Here is a 16,149-nt window from a genome sequence, read left to right as displayed (position 1 = left end):
TATTTTCCTTGTGTGCCTAAACATATATTTTCTTTGTCTTGAAAGCTCATGGTGAGTTTACCTTGAAAGCCACTGGACTTTAATTTTATTAACATCCATTTATATTTATATTTATATTTAATATACCCTGTATTTGATAGTACAGATTAACTTTTTATCTCCTTTTATTCCTGTTTCTTGGTTTTATAGTAAATTCCATGGATTTTTCATCTCCCAGGCAGTTTATATATATGGTTTTCCTGGATATTAAGCTTTTGATCTTTCTGAGCCTTTTGGTTATCTTTAGGATATGTCTATTTCAGTTAAAAATTTGCATCTACAATGTGTGTTTTCCTGAGGGTTTGGGAAACCCTATTTTTCAACAGTAAAACACTATGTACATCAAAGTACACCATCTACATCAAAATAATACAGAAAGATGGAGAATGTGGACAAAGGACATGGAAAAGGTGGAGGCACTGAATCTCTTCTTTGCCACTTTGTCTTAACTTGTAATCCCAGATCCTTGCAACCAGTGGGGAAGTTTGGAGCAAGGCAAATGTACCTTCAGTAAAGGGGGATTAGGTTAGAGAGCATGTGGGTGGACACAAGTCCATAGGGCCTGTTGGGATGCACCCAGGAGTGCTGAGGGAACTGGCTGATGTCATTGCAAGATCACTGCCAATAATCTTTGAAACATCTTGGAGATTGGAGGAGATTCCTGCAGCAATGAAGAAAATTATTTTCATTCCAATCTTCAAGAAAGACAAGAAGGAGGTTTCAGAGAACTACAGTTTGGTCAGACCCACATATGATCTCCATCACAGAAGGTGATGGAGCCAGTAATCTAGGAAATAATTTCTAAACTATAACAGACAAGAAGGTAATTGGAAGGAGGTGGCATGGATTTATGAAAAGCAAGTCATGCTTCCTCATAACATAACACCTTCCAACATAAAATACTGCTGAAAATTCTAATACTTTTGACTCATCATTTCAACTTTGTTTCCTATTTCTTTATTTCCATTTTATAGGTCAGAATCTGATTTTTAGTTCTAGATTTAATTTGAGCCCTTATCACTGACCAGAAGTTCTCAAGCATGCTTTTCACGCAACAGATCATTGTTGAGCTGTATAGTTTCTGTGCTCTTTTAATTTAGAAGTTTAATTTTGGGGTCAGTTTATAATCCATAAGGAATTTTAATACTGACATTATTTTTAAAAGATTCTGAAACGTCTGTTGTAAATTTATCAAATGCACCATTTGTGTCCTTATGGTTTGTTAGTAACATTTTTAATTAAATGTCTTTATGCTTTCTATTCATGATAAGTAATTAAACCTGAGAGAAGATCTTTGATCTCCTTCTACAGTCTTAGTGGGGATTCCACCATATGTGGTTGCATGTAGTTACATACCTGGAGTGTTGTTTGCCATTTGGACTACCAGAATTGCCTTGGTTTAATATTGCTCTTTCCCTGTTGTCTTTTGTAATTTTGTAGTATGAAGAAATTGCATGATTGAGGTTTTTCTCAGCATTTGGTATGCATTTCAGCTGACCTGTCTGAAATTTTCTGTCTGGATATGTATCATTACACCTATACAACCTGAAATAAGCAAACAAAGAAATCAGGGTCAAGGGTATCAGCAATTACAGAGGAATTGAGTTATAACTCCACCACTGTTGAGAGGGAAGTAGCTACTTCCCTGTCTGCATCCTGACAGGAATAGTGGCTTCTTCTCCAAGTGAAGCTTAAGGTGCTAAAGAAAAACCTGGGACCATAAGGACCGGCTGCCTCCACATCTACTAAAAAAGTTGGAATTATAAAAGACTGACTTCACACCTTTGGGCAAAGAGATGTGGAAGGAGAGGCCACTTTTTGCATCATACAACATGGAACAAGAATGGCAAAACATACCTGCCAGAGAGCGTAAGGGGAATGCAGTGTGAAACACTGCTGCTGTTATCCATCTGTTTCCCTAGGAGATTAAAAAAAGATTGGGAAAAAATTCAAAGCATTTTGGCCTGTTTAGATCTGTAGGGTTAACAATGTGAGCAGTTTTTGGTCGAGACACTATCTTGAGTAATGATGGAGTTGTATGTTCTTAATCTACAGAAGATCACAATGAGCATGCTTTGCTAGTGAAGTGTACAGTGAAGGCACAAATAAAGAAGGAAGAAATAGCTAAAGGAGTGTAAGCCCTTGGGGATAAGGCCAAGGTCATTATATAGGAATGCAGTCTCCCTGCTGTGTGTCAAATGGGAGATTAGTACAATTTACTAGGGCTGGCCCTTCCTTCACTAGCATCAGGCACTAAAATGGGCATACTGCTGTCATAAAGGGATGTTGTACAGCCTCCCAGTTTAGATCATAATGTTGTCTGCTCAGACTGGACACTGTGAGACAAGTCCTTCCTTGGGAACTAATAGGGAACTAATTTCTGCCTTGTTTTTCTTTTATTGAGTGCTAAGGTGAAAAGCAGATGGCTTTACTTGCAAGGGTATTTCAATATGCCTGTTTTCACAATGAAAACTTTGAAAAATACTCATAGTGTAAGTATCCTGATTTTCAGTTTTTATTAGTAAAATGGTGCCTGAAAAAAATAAGAGGAAATGCAGCTGTATGCACAATATTTTCTTTTTGGTGTGCTTTGGTACTATTAATGCACATATTTATAAAGCTCTTAACTTTAATAAGAAAAAATAATTCATATGTAATAAACCATCATTTTATGACATATTTTAGATTTTCTTAGGTTAATATTTGGCTCATTTTGCAACAAAGCAGTAGTAAATGGGAAGGGGAGGAACAAGATGGTTTTGTTTGAAAATATGTAGGTTAAAAAAAGTGGCCAGCTATATGCTTGACTGGTTACTGAAATGCTGGAAGAAATGTTACTAAGTGTGGAATTACATCATCTTTCCTCTATACACAGAAAAAGCCCAAGGAAATATCATTTGTCATAAGACCTACGCTGCATAATCTAAAATGCCACTTTAATGCTGAGAGCAAAAGGATTAAAAAAACCAACCAAACAAAAAGCACACAAAACCCTCAAGAGCCTAAAGAAAGTGGTGAACAATTCAAATTAAATCAGTTTCTTACTGAAATGAAACAAGGGTGAGGAGGGAAAAAATCTGCAGTTCATTTAATAATTACATTTTGAAGATTATAGTGCATAGACAGAGAAGATTGAACACATTATTGTACCTTTTATATTTTTTGTTCCTTATCTCTACAGAAAGTTATGATTATTTATAAAATCTGACACTGGAATCATAAAAATGTAGTCAGTGTCTTTCTTTGCCTGCAGATCTGAATCTCATATCCTTGTCCAAGACTGCCAAAAAAGAGCTTTGCACAGGGGACTCCCACAACATGGAGGAAGGGAGAGTAGCCCCAGCTCCCTCTGAAATCAAGGGTCTCACATTAAAATGTCTGTTGGCATCCCTGCAGCGGTTTCAGAGCTGATGTGTGACATGTTTTTCTGGGAGCTCAGAACAGCCACAGACTCTGTGAGCCGGAAGCTGGATCTCAGACAACTCCTTGAGATGGCAAAAACAAAGCCCCTGCTTAGCTGAGTAGAAGTAGGATTGATGGACTTTGTGCTAAGACTCACATTGTCCTGCTTTCCATGATGCATAACACTGTGTATTGGACTTTCTGCAGACATAAAAAGAGAAAAAGATGGAACTTTCTCAAGGCTGGTTTAGACTAGAGGGAGGCAGCCACGGTGGTTGCATTTATCTCAAAAGAACAGGCGGGGTGTTCCTTGCAGTCTTTATTTTCAGATGCTGCATACTTTTCTGTGAGAGCCAAATGCAGATCTTTAGTGAATCAGAACTGAATATGTAGCTTTAGAGTGAAAAAACAAATCAAGCCTCTCTATGGTTTCTTACCTGTACTGAAAAAACCCAAAACAGTCAAACCTTGCCCAGACAGAGGTTTAGTTAATATTCCCATTGGATAGTTTATGTGAATTGCTCTTGTTATGAACTGTCTGCAGGCTTTTCAAGAGGAGAAGGTCAAGCATTTTCAAACCAGACAATACAGAGTTGAAACTGGACAGTGGTGCTCACTGGAGCTTCGTGTGTTTCAGAACAATGAAATGGAACTCACAGAGTGAAACCAAGTCATTTTACATTGTAAAGAAAAGGCAGATGTATGAATGAAGGCAAAATAAGTGAGCTCCAGTGTCAGTCAGACTGAGGCTGGAGAATTTGTATGTAGAGCACAGAACCTTTTTGGCCATCCATGGCATCAGCTCTTCCGAATATGCCTCTGGTGGACCTCACTGTTGGCTATTACTCAAATCCGTAATAGTTTAGGACTTCCTAGCTGAAGGGCTGTTTTTCTCCATGTGTGGACTTCACTGGTACTGGTGACTCATAAATCCATAATAGTTTGGGGCATGCTGGCTGAGGGGCTGTTTTTCCATGTTGTACTGTCCCCTCTGCATGCACTAGAGCTATTTCCAACCAGTACACCCTTGTTTTTAAGGAAGGAAATTGATGCTCAGAATTGTGTTGTAGCCCACTTGAATTTCTAATATTTCAGTGTCTTTTAGCTCAAAACTTCAAGGGATCATTGAACTTCAGAGTCCACTTTCCAACCCTTGGCCTGAAATAGTTAATTCCCTAAACTGCAGCTCATATTGCAAAGCTGATTTACAGGATTGTTGCTTTGAGAATGTGCTTTGAGCATGGAGAGACTTCTGCTTTTGTAAGAATTTTTGAGGTTTCACTGTTTTGTCTCATTTTTATGGCAGAGCAGTTAAGAGATGAGAATAGGTATCTTTTGCAGTGATAATATTTTATATATATATAAAATGAAACGGAGGGTTAGTGTCAGTAGTGAGCATTAGAAGGCAAGAAAGGTCCAGTACTTTTCCACCCTCCCTAAGGTGTTTTACTGCTCTCTTAAAACAGGATGTAGAAAACCTTTAATTAACCAGTAAAAATATATTGAGTCCTATTACTAATCAAATGCTCATTTGGGGCCAAGTCCCAGCTGCTGAAGCTACTGGAAAAAAGGATGCAGAGAACCTTTCAGGGCTGGGCCTCTCTTTCCAGAGAACTGGAAAGATGGATCTGAGATTCACCTGTGCAGGAAGCCTGACAAGACGAGGATGTCACCCTTCAGAAGGGTTGTCTTGGATGAAACTGCTCTGATGATAACTTCCCCTCATTCTTCCAGGTGTGTCTGCTCAGCTGACCAGCACTCGTCTCCGTCGGAACACCTCCGTGGGCACCCCATTCTGGATGGCTCCAGAGGTCAGGTTTCAGAATGTTTTGTGACTGGTACTCGAGCTGCTGTGTTCTGCATTTCTGCTCTTTCTCTGTCTTCCTGGTCCTTTTACCGAATGAAACAGCAATGTCCTTTTAAAAAGTGTTTTAAACCTTTCTGATTTACATGTTTGCAAGAATTAAGTTAAAATTAGGTTTGTTTTTGAAATTACAAGATTAAAGGCAGGGAGCAAGACACTGAAATGCTTACTAAAATGTCAAAGAATATAGAGTGCTACTATTGGTACTTTCCAGCCTTTCAAGCTCTGAAACTATAGATATCTCCCCATGGATGGAAGGAGCCCAGGGTTGTACTGTGACAAATTATAGCTTCTGTTTTTTTACTTCTGCACCTGGAAAGTTTTTGATACTATATATCCATACTTGCTTCAGCAAGAAATGGAAAAGCGTATTATGAATGAAGAAGATGCACTATGATTCTGTGGAGGTTTTTCCTGTCTGAAATTGAAGCATATGCAGATATATTTTAAGCGGAGAAAGGAAAAATATTTCCTTATAAATAGGCTTATTTACTTAGAGTATTTGTGTGCACACAAACACATGGAAGTACATCTGTTTATAGCACATGAAACTAGTCTGTTTGTACATATTTATTTTTATCAACATACACATAGGTCTAGCCATTTAACTAATGGTATACATGTGGGTTTAGATCTGCAGCTAATGGGATGAAAAATTCTAGATTCATCCAGCATTATGGATAAGCTGAAATGTATTTGAAGGTAAATACTTTGCTGTGATCTAATGACGTAGTCCAGATCTGGAAATCTGATCTGAAATTGATCTGGAAATTGGCTGGTTTAGTTGAATAAGGACCCAGTAAGAGATAGTAAATCCAGCTTCTGCTTTTCCTGATTGTTTCAGTTCATAGAGAGAGCAGTATACTTACAATAATTACTTAGCAAGACTAATCCATATAAAGAGTTGTAGGGTTCTTGTACTTCCTTTGTTATGGGATGCAATTTGTTCAGCTGAAAAAGCCATGGATTTGTACCCTTTCTCCAAACCAGAGAACATCTGGCTGGACATGGACACCTGCTTTCTCCAGCTGAAACATTTGGGGGGGTTTTGGCAATTGGATGGATGCTTTAGCTTTCCAGATGTGTACATATCTGTTTATTTCACTGAGTAATCTGTAAGAGATTCCTCCAACTGTGAGTGTTCTCTTAAATGTGGACATTTAACCATCCCTGTCTTTTTCTTCAACAGGTGATTGCCTGTGAGCAGCAGCTAGATAGCTCCTACGATGCTAGATGTGATGCATGGTCACTGGGTATTACTGCAATAGAATTGGGAGATGGAGATCCACCCCTTGCTGATTTGCATCCCATGAGGGCCCTCTTCAAAATACCAAGGTAATAACTCAGTATTTTCTTTGTTGATGGGTTAGACTGAAATTTAAGTAAAAAGTTTGCTTCCCAAAAGTTTGCTTTCTTCAAACTTAGACCATGTAAGTTTGTGGACTTGCTTTATATTACTTGTACTAGGAGGTAGGTTTAAATACTTTGCCCAGTTGTATTTTCTGCAGACTCTACTTTAACTATGTGGGCACATTGAGAAGTTCAGAGCTGACTGTAGCTTTGAGAAAAAGTCATAGGGCCTTCTCCTGAGTGAGCTGCCGCCACATGAATGCAGGACTTGCTTGAGTCTCGTATATTCTGTTACAAAGAATGACATATGATAGAAATACAGAGTCTGAAAATGCTACTGTGGTGAACAGGTCCCATATTGTCTTCAGGAGTTATGTTCTATCCTTTGAAGCAAAGGTTGTTTCCCCCACTCACATACATTTAGGCTTCAGCTTTTCATTAGCTTGTGCTGCTTCTGGCAGTTCCAGTGTTGCCGTCCTTGGGCAGTGCAAGTAGCAACTTATTTTGTGGTTTTTGCTTTGAAGCTGAAAATATAAGTACCCAAAGTGCCACTTATGGCATTATAAAGAACATTAATCTCCAAGTCTATAGGTAATGATCATACAGTAGTAGTTTGTGGATTTCATCCTAAGAACTGGAGCAGTACCACAACAGCTGAGCCCCACATATCATGTAAGTGCTTAGAGTCCTTTTCAGCCAAGAAACCCAAATTAGTTCAAATTACCTTTAGGTTTAAGAAATCTTGGCTGACTTGGCACTGAGGCAGAGTATGAATGCTCTTCCTACCTTTGCTTCCTATGGAAAAAGCAGTTGCAAACTGTTGTAGTCAGTCACTGCAGCTAGGACTTCAAAAAAGCTTGTGGTGTATACTCTTACAAGTGCTGGGCACCTTCCTGTCCTGGAGTGATATAAGATCAATAGCCTTTCATTCTCTTTAGTAAAACCTGAGAGCAATACAGTAAACATTAAGCAGCACTTGGAGAAAAGCAGCTATGGTTGATTGAAAAGAGAGAGAAGTCACCTTATCTATTGGCTGATCATTCCTTTTGTCTTCATTTTCATACTCAGTGAAAATGGTATTTCTGAATGGAAGAAGACTGTCAAGACCATTTCAACTAAAATAACACCTAGAGTAAACAGCTCTAACAATAGAAAAGAAAGCAGTATATCCATTTACAATAGATCGGTATTTAAACCTTCACTTCTGATTATCTTCTGTTGATTGAGGAATAAGTAATAAAGAACCAATTCTTTTGGACACATTGTTCAGCAAGTTGATTGATTCAGTCCTTCTGAGAAAATTTAAAATAGAATTGCTTTTTAAAATTTCTCCTAAGAAAGTATATTGTTTCAGGCTTAAAAAAAGGAACTTGCCATTACAAGTGAATAGTGATTAATGGGTTGTTACTTTAATTTCTTTTTATTGATTTGATTGAAAAAAATCACAGTTATTCTTAGCTACACTTGGTAGATTATCTTGATGCTGTTTCTCCTTTTTAGTTATGTAAAGTAGGAGAACCAATGAGGCATTGCATCATCTACCCATGCTCCTTTTACCAGTGGAAATCAATATCTTTTTTCGGTGGCCTTCTAAAACTCATTACTCAGCCTGCCTTCACACATTGTTTTTGTCAAGCGAGTAGCTTATTAACTTATCACCACACTGACCTTTGCAGGAATCCTCCTCCAACGCTACAGCAGCCTGAACTGTGGTCACCTGAATTCAATGACTTCATTAACAAGTGAGTAACAACTGAGACCACTCTGGTTGAATATGGAACATGTGTAAATGTCATGTGTAAAATATCTTTTGTGGAAATCTGTTGCAACTAATACTCTCCCTTAAAAGGCTAGTTAGTAAATCCATTTGACTTCCCAGTGAGGCTCTGTATTTATACATGAAATAGCATTTCAACACCCTTGATATTTTTTAAGTTAAAGAATATTTCATTTTAAAATGCAATAATTTAACTTTTTGGACTCATCAATTCTGTGAAGTCGTATCAGTTTTCAGTGCAGAGCTGTTTTGATTAAGACAAATATATTTATTACGGAGTCATGAATGAACTCCAGACAAGCATTTCAAAACTTAACTGCAAACCCTCAATGATCATATGTTTTTTTCTGCCAGCACAGGTGCTTGACTAAAGATTATGAGAAGCGTCCAACAGTATCTACTCTTTTGCAGCATGATTTTATTAAGCAAATTGAAGGAAAAGAAAACGTGCTACAAAGGCAACTCATGGAATTTATTGATGTTCATCAACAAATGGGAGTCACTGAAAAGGCAAGGTAAAAGTAGCTAAAGAGTAGACCAGTTGGGTCAATTTTGATACTTTCACTGTTTCAGAATGACTAGCACTCAGAGAAAGATTCAACCCTTATAAATTTAGGTGGCACAAAAATGGAAAGTTTAATATTTGAAGTCCCCTGCACTGCCAGTGGAAAGAGAGAAGCATCATGATTGACATGTGGAATGAAACAATCTTTAGAAGTGCCTCCCCTTTCTTCTGTGCCTCCAGATATAGTCTTAGACCCCAGCTTTAGAGAGCTAAGGTTAGGTGAAATTAATGTTTGGCATTTTCATACATTTGCATGGTCAGCTTATGTTTAGTTTGAGCAGGTATACTGAAAACAGCTAGTTAGGTTCCTGCAGGAATTGGATGTTTCTGACTGAAATAAGTGATAGTCCTAGCAGACCATGGTTTTGCAAACTTCAAATCCCATGTCTTCTTGAATGGAAACTTTCTTTCTTCCACTAGCATCTAAGTGAAATCAATTCTGAACAAATCACTTAACACCTGATGGCTTTTATTTAAAATACTTAAAAATGTATTGGCTCAGTTTTACAATTGAAAAAACTCCATACAGTACACTCGTGTCAGATGTGAAATGTTGTAGAAAAGTATTAAAGTACTACTGGTGTGACTGCTCCTGCTTCAAGGAAAAGCACGATGCTTTTACCTTTTTTTTTTAATGGAACGTGAAATTTAAAAGACATTTTGGCATTATCATTTATGTGGAAAAAGCTTGTTAAAATCTGCCACATTTCCTTTCACACATTTAGAGTAACAATATATACAGCAGTCTTCAGTTCTAGTTCTGGAGAATTTTCTATTTACTCTATGCTTTGAAGATAATAGTAAAAAATATATTTCTAAACAATTTTGATATTGAAGTTTTTTTCAAATTTAACTGGATATGGGAGGACTAGTACTTTCTCTTTTCTGACATTGCAGTATCAAACTATGCATTTGGCTTACATTTAAGCTTCAGACTGGATTTATATGCTCTATATATTCCAGACTTGACATTTGCTTAGTCCAGACAGATTCTTGAGTTCAAATAAGCTTATCGGATGTCAGTGCTGAGCACTAAACCAGCAACATAATCCAGACTTTAAATAGCATTTATTTTAAAAAGACAGGGAAATGATATGTGGTAAGAAAAGTCCAAACCACTAGGTTATATTAATTATATTCTTGTTAACACTTGTGATATTAGTCCTTTTAAAGCCAAAATAATTTTGAAAAAAATTGACCTTTCAGTCAATTATATATTGTGGCTTTTTTACCTATTTTAGAGAACTCACTTTTGTTTTCATATTCTTTTTTTTTTCAAATCCTTTATTTTTTTTCATGCAAATTCTGCATAAAGCAAACTACATAAACTTTTTTTTTCTGTACAATACAAACATAAAGAAAGTGGCCCAATTTGCATGTGTACAAAGCACTCAAGTGGTACAAGAACAGGATGAACTACTGGTATTTTCTCTGTCCTGTTTCAACTGTGTTTTATAAGCTGATGGCTCTTCATGAGAACTAGAATTTAAGGGAATATATTACCATGTGATGAAGTTAACTATTCTTTTATAGTTGATCAAGTGTAACTTTTATGTCAAATTTCCTGAAGGAAGCCAAAATTTTCTCTTTCAAAATAGTAATAAATAAATAAATTCTTATCTGAATCTCTGCAAAAAATGTACTTATTTAATTCAGAGTGTAATTTAAATGGCCCTGGTTAAAATTAGCATAGCCCATATTTCAGTTTAGCAGTTTAAAATAATAACAGTATTTTAAAGCATTAGTAGTAGTAGTAGTAGAGGAGTATTAAAGTAGTAGTAGTAAAATAAGTAGTATTTCCAACCTGAATGATTTTGTGATCGTGTAATTTTGTGAAATACACTGTAAGACTGACTACAGAACGGCATTTGTGGCTTTTTTCTGCTGTGAATGATAAGAGACTATACAAAGGTCTTTAAATTCAGTAGTTATGCTTTTTTAAAAGTCCTTTATTACTAATCATATGTATCTTCTGACCTTTAATCTGCACAAAGCAAATGGTGTTAAAAGCAGTGTCTGTGCAGAAGTACTGTGTAAATCTGATTTGAAATCAAGACATAAGCCTTATAGTGACAAGTCTCCTGGAAGAGATGCTCTTTTCTTGTTTATGCTATTCTGGAACTGTTTTTACAGTGATGTGTTAGGGTCCTACTGTGAAATTTCTGACTTTCAGCAGTTGCTGGCAATTTTCCTTGTCAAACTTCTTCCTGATCTCGAGCTCACACTCTCTCAGTCCCTAATTTGAAGGCATAACTCTCCTCCTTCTTGACAATGGGAGTGACACTGGGAGGCAGGTAGTTTAAGGGGTTAAAGATCTTTTCCTTCTCCTGAGGGAAGAAATCCGGCTACCTGTACTGTGTTGGATAAATAGGCATTGGAATATACAGTCAATAAACTTGGTAAGTTCAGTTAAAGCTGAAAATTAGGAATACAGTTATTTTCTTTGTATGTGTTTATTCTCCTCATCAAATTTAATTCATTAATTGCAGGTTTGTACTTCAAAAGAAAAAAAAAATTAGTAGCTGAGGTCCAGCCACTAGGTTTTATTGTGTGCACTATTTCTGTTTTCACTCAAAATCAAGTCACCTTCTTAGCCCATTGGGCTGAGGTGCAGTTTGGTTCTCACTGCTTTCTGCAGCAGTAGTGTGTTGATGTGCTTGTGATCTTCCCTTGCTGTTTGCTGAATGTGCAGTTGATACAGCTCAAAAAGAAGAGCTCGTTACATTATATCACATTCTCATGTGATAGGTGATATATCACATGTGATATGTGTGTGAGAATGTGATATATCACATTCTCATTCTGCTAGATTTTTTGCAGAGGGCCTTACCCTCAGATCATGTCCTTGTGCACTGTGTGTGCTCAGGAAGGATTTGAAATCTCTAGGCACAGAGTGGAGCCACCCTGAAGTCTCTCCCATTGGTACCATTGTTCCTGAGGTATTTTCTAACACTGAGGAGTCACTGAGCCATGAGGGCCCTCAGAACCTTCCCAGTGTTGTTATTCTAAAGAGGAACCGAGGTTTAGGTCCTGCATTGTACTGCATCCTCTCAAGAGAGGGATACAAGAGAAACAACAAGAGGAAGAGAGCCCACCAACCACCTGACTAACCAGAGAAATCTCAATTAACACTGATAAAACTTTAGATAGAAATGTGCCACAGCCTGTCTCCAGGTTTCATCCAAGTGACAGAAGGTAATAGTGGTTTTTCAGTAGCCTTTGAGCAGTGTTGTAGCACTAGAATATCTTGTGCTACTCAAGACTCAAAAAAGCATGAATATTAGCAGTCAGCTTCATTGAAAATTCCACTTTTTTACTTTGAGCAAATGCAGTACATTTTTTTTCTAAGATAATATTTTTTTATGCTACAAATATCTATTTGCCACTCAACCTTTGCTAGCTCAGAACTCAGGCTGAAATGACAATCGGAATAGCAGGAGAAAATATCCCTTGATACATTATTAACATTTTCCCATATCATCCTGATTGTAACATCTTTAAAATCTGCTGCTAGGAATGATATATGAGCTATATATCAAATATGCTGTATGAGATATGCTTATATGGGCTAAATTCACGTTAGAGAAGAGGTGAAGCAGGCAGACTTGCATACTAAGTGCAATTAATTTTGGTGGGTTTTTTGTGAGGAGCGTCACTTTCAGGACAGGGTCCCTGAGCTTGACAAGGGCTTTCAGTATAGCAGTATAGCTGTTAAAATTTATAATTAGTGATGAAAATAGTTATTAAAAATGAGTATTGCAGCATATACCCCAAAACAGTTCTAAAAATACACTTCTTGCTAGGCTAAAGAGGGAAAAATCCCTGCATTGTAAAGAATTTTACTCTGCAGCAGAAATAGCTGTCTTTGAAACAACCTTCAGAGCTGTCTCATCTACACCTGACAGTCAGGCTTGTAAGACTTTTATCTCGAATTGTTCGGCTGTCTTCTTCTTGACTGCTTTTACAATAATCTCTGCAGAAATATGCAATGATTAGTACATTGTGTATTTCCTGGGAATTGTGAGTCATTCCAGAAATGAGCTGTACATATGAGGGGCATTCAGTGTGCCTAGATTTCAGCAAATGACTCTGGTCCCCAGATTAAGAGTTTTCTTTATATACTCTCTGAGTAATTATGGGAAAGAGACCTATTCTACTGCAAAATGATGCAAAGTTTTGGGTGACCTGAATTATTTTCTTAGGAGTTTATCCTCTTGTATTGGCCATATAGGGTTGGCACTGAAATCAGTGACAGAGTCCTAAACAGTTGCTCTATTTAACTGTTTGAACAGGCCAGGGAGATAATAAATTGACAACCACCTTTGTGCATTTTGTACATGAACTTCTGTGAAATTGTCCCCCATTAAAAGCAGAGAGTATCATAAAGTTTCCTTTCATGACTTTTCCTGATTGCACAGACTTATGTTGCCCATTTTCTGGGTGTTCACTCTGTCCCAGTCTCTCTGACTCATCCTGCCAGTGGAAAGCAGCTGACAGCAATCCTTCAGGGCAGGCTGTAGGAGAGGGTGGGAGATCCCCATGCTGGCTTGAAAAGACAATATGAGGAGCCATACAAGATAGTACACAGAGTCCAGTGCTGTCTTGGCCAAGGTCTCCAGATGACATCTGGATGGCAGTAGTGGCTGAAATGGGGGGTTTTAGAATTTGGATTCAATCTTTGATCCCTTCAGGCCAGTTCTTCTCCTGGAAGTCAGTGTGGGCTTTGTTATACCATGTGCTTCTGCATTGAGGACACTCCTACATAGGATGGCTGTGCTGCAAACTTCCCTCAGGCTGTAGAACCAGTAGGGAGTTCTGGGAGCAAAGGCCTTAGAATAAGCAGGTCTCCAATCCCATAGCTAAAACACATCTCTTTATCTGAATAATGTTCTTCTATATAACATAATGGACCACAGCAATGCCTGAATGAAGAATAGTTTACCTTCTGAAGAAAACAGGAGGAAGATATTCCTCCTGCATTCAGAACTCTTCAGGAAATATGCTCTGCAACTGGTACCTTACTGTTGTGCCAGTCCACTTGCTCAGCAACTCATTTCTCCTGGAGGTGGGACACTTCAGCAGGCATTTCGTACCCATGGAGCTTCCCCTTTGTCATCTCAATGTGGCCCTGAGCACGGGGGGGGGCCTGACTCATGAGGAGCTAATCCCAAAGAGTCCTTCTAGACATCTCCTATTTGCTCAGTTAAGAACACATACTTCCCCCTGAAATTTTTCAGAGATACGGCTATTGCTTGAGGCTGTCATGAAGGATAATAGTCTGCTTTGTTTACAGGTTGTGGAAAAGCAGCACAAGCTTTGTCAAACAGATTGTGCAGAGCTGGGCACAGGCCACCTTGGAATCAAAAGTCCCATAGCTCTGCAGGGCAACAATGTGCTCTCAGAAACATTGCATAAGCTGCAGCACAGCTCCCTTAGACTGCAGCCTGAAGTCTCAGTGCTGTCAATCATTTAAATACAGAGGGGAACACAGGTTTGTCTGCAAAGCATTGTGCAGATGCAGCTGGAGGCTTATCACTGAAGTGTTACACTTTCTAAAGTCAGGTACAGATTTTTCATAGATAGCAGGCTGTAGTTTTATTTAGGCAGATTTCACAAGATATATCTGTGAAGAAAAAGATTTGATTTTAAGTGTGAATTAATTCTGCTTTGTTCAGCCTCCAGAGGAATAGAATCACCAGCAATGACAGATTCTCTGGAGGTTTCTCTGTGTTGCTTCTTTGTCATTTTACTGCTGTTTGTAACTGCTGGGAGGTGTACAGCTGTTTCCACCTTCACCTTACAAAAACCTCATTATTTTTAGTTTATTCTGTACACTCAGACTAAGGCCAGCCCTTTTACTGTCACTTCTTAGTCTGTAGATGATTCTCCAACCAGTTTAGGCAGAGAGTTCAGCAGGGCATCATGAGTCACACTTTCCTTTTCATGGTATTTTTGGAACTATCAGAAATCTTTTAAATACATTCTGACAATTTGAAGAAGAAAAGCTGCGGTTGCCTCATTTTGATTTAACTGAATCTTGAAAGATAGGTGGGGGGAGGGGAGCATTGATGTGAAAGAGAATGCACAGAAACAATGCTGCCTTGACTCATTTTCTTGTCCTTTACTGCACTGAAGTTTCTGGCCTTTAGCTGCCTGAATTGCTTGTTGGGCATGCTTGTAAAATCCAATGCCTCCAATATATTTTTGAGCAGAACAGAGATACATGGTTATTTCAGTTCACAATGTCTATGTGCATGATCTTAATGAAACTTCAGCACTGATGTCAACAGCACTGATGCGGGGTTGTTTTAAGTGGTTGGAGTGAAGCAGTATAACTGCCCTTGAGGGGTCTGTGCCCTTTGACAGCAAAGTGGAAAAATATTGTGTTCTGCAAATCTGCCACTCTTATGTACTCTGGAGAATGGAGAATATAATCTAGCCCAACAAGAGCTAGTGTTCTCATAATGTCAGCTGAGGAGGATTACAGGAGGATCAATTTTATGTAATTAAACTTCCCTCTCCATACACAGAGATCTGTTTCCTTAAAAGAAAAAAAAAATAGAAAAAGAAAAATGTTCATGACTTGAGCATTCTCCTCCCTTCCTGCACAGCAATTGTTAGTTTCTGACATTAAATGAAAAATGGTAATTGAAACTAATCCTGGGAAATACCACTATGTCACTGATATGCAGTTACATTTAAGGATCTAACATATAATAAAAAAAAATGTGTTCAATGTGTAACAGTTCCACCAGAAATGGAAAGCAAAGCTTGACAGATGCTTTGTTTTGGGTCTTTCTTCAGCAACAGAAAAAATAGTACAGTAGAGCTTGACATAATCCTGCAATTCCCACATCTTTCCCTTGTGTGCATATTGATAGCTCTCTCTCAAAGTCACACTGCTATTAGATGCACCTTCTGGACACAAAATGACCTTCATACAAGTACAAAGGAAAAATTGTTTCAGCTGTTCAAATTTAACTTTTTTCGAGTGAAACTTTTAAAAAGAGGTATAAATAAGAGTGTGAATTATAAAGGGTAGGATATTGTCTGCACCTCTGACTTTGGGTTTAGTAATGTCCTTTAGCTGCTAAATTCAAATCAAACAGCAGCAGATCATGCAAGGCTGAGGAGTTAATTTGAATCTTTTTA

The 16,149-nt window shown here is 37.9% G+C and overlaps 1 protein-coding gene across 1 annotated transcript in view; it reads left to right on the top strand.

The window, feature by feature from the left end:
* The window catches only part of MYO3A (myosin IIIA), a 105,907-nt gene that overhangs the window by 32,629 nt on the left and 57,129 nt on the right, over positions 1-16,149 (top strand). Inside the window, exons 5-8 of the mRNA XM_030228286.2 lie at positions 5,176-5,252; positions 6,495-6,640; positions 8,332-8,397; positions 8,792-8,947. Of these exons, the coding sequence (XP_030084146.1) occupies positions 5,176-5,252; positions 6,495-6,640; positions 8,332-8,397; positions 8,792-8,947 (445 nt within the window). The remainder of the gene's footprint in view (positions 1-5,175; positions 5,253-6,494; positions 6,641-8,331; positions 8,398-8,791; positions 8,948-16,149) is intronic.

The sequence above is a fragment of the Serinus canaria genome, chromosome 2 (genome assembly GCF_022539315.1).
Source record: "Serinus canaria isolate serCan28SL12 chromosome 2, serCan2020, whole genome shotgun sequence".
NCBI lineage: Eukaryota > Metazoa > Chordata > Aves > Passeriformes > Fringillidae > Serinus > Serinus canaria.
This window is presented reverse-complemented; position numbering and strand designations above follow the sequence as displayed.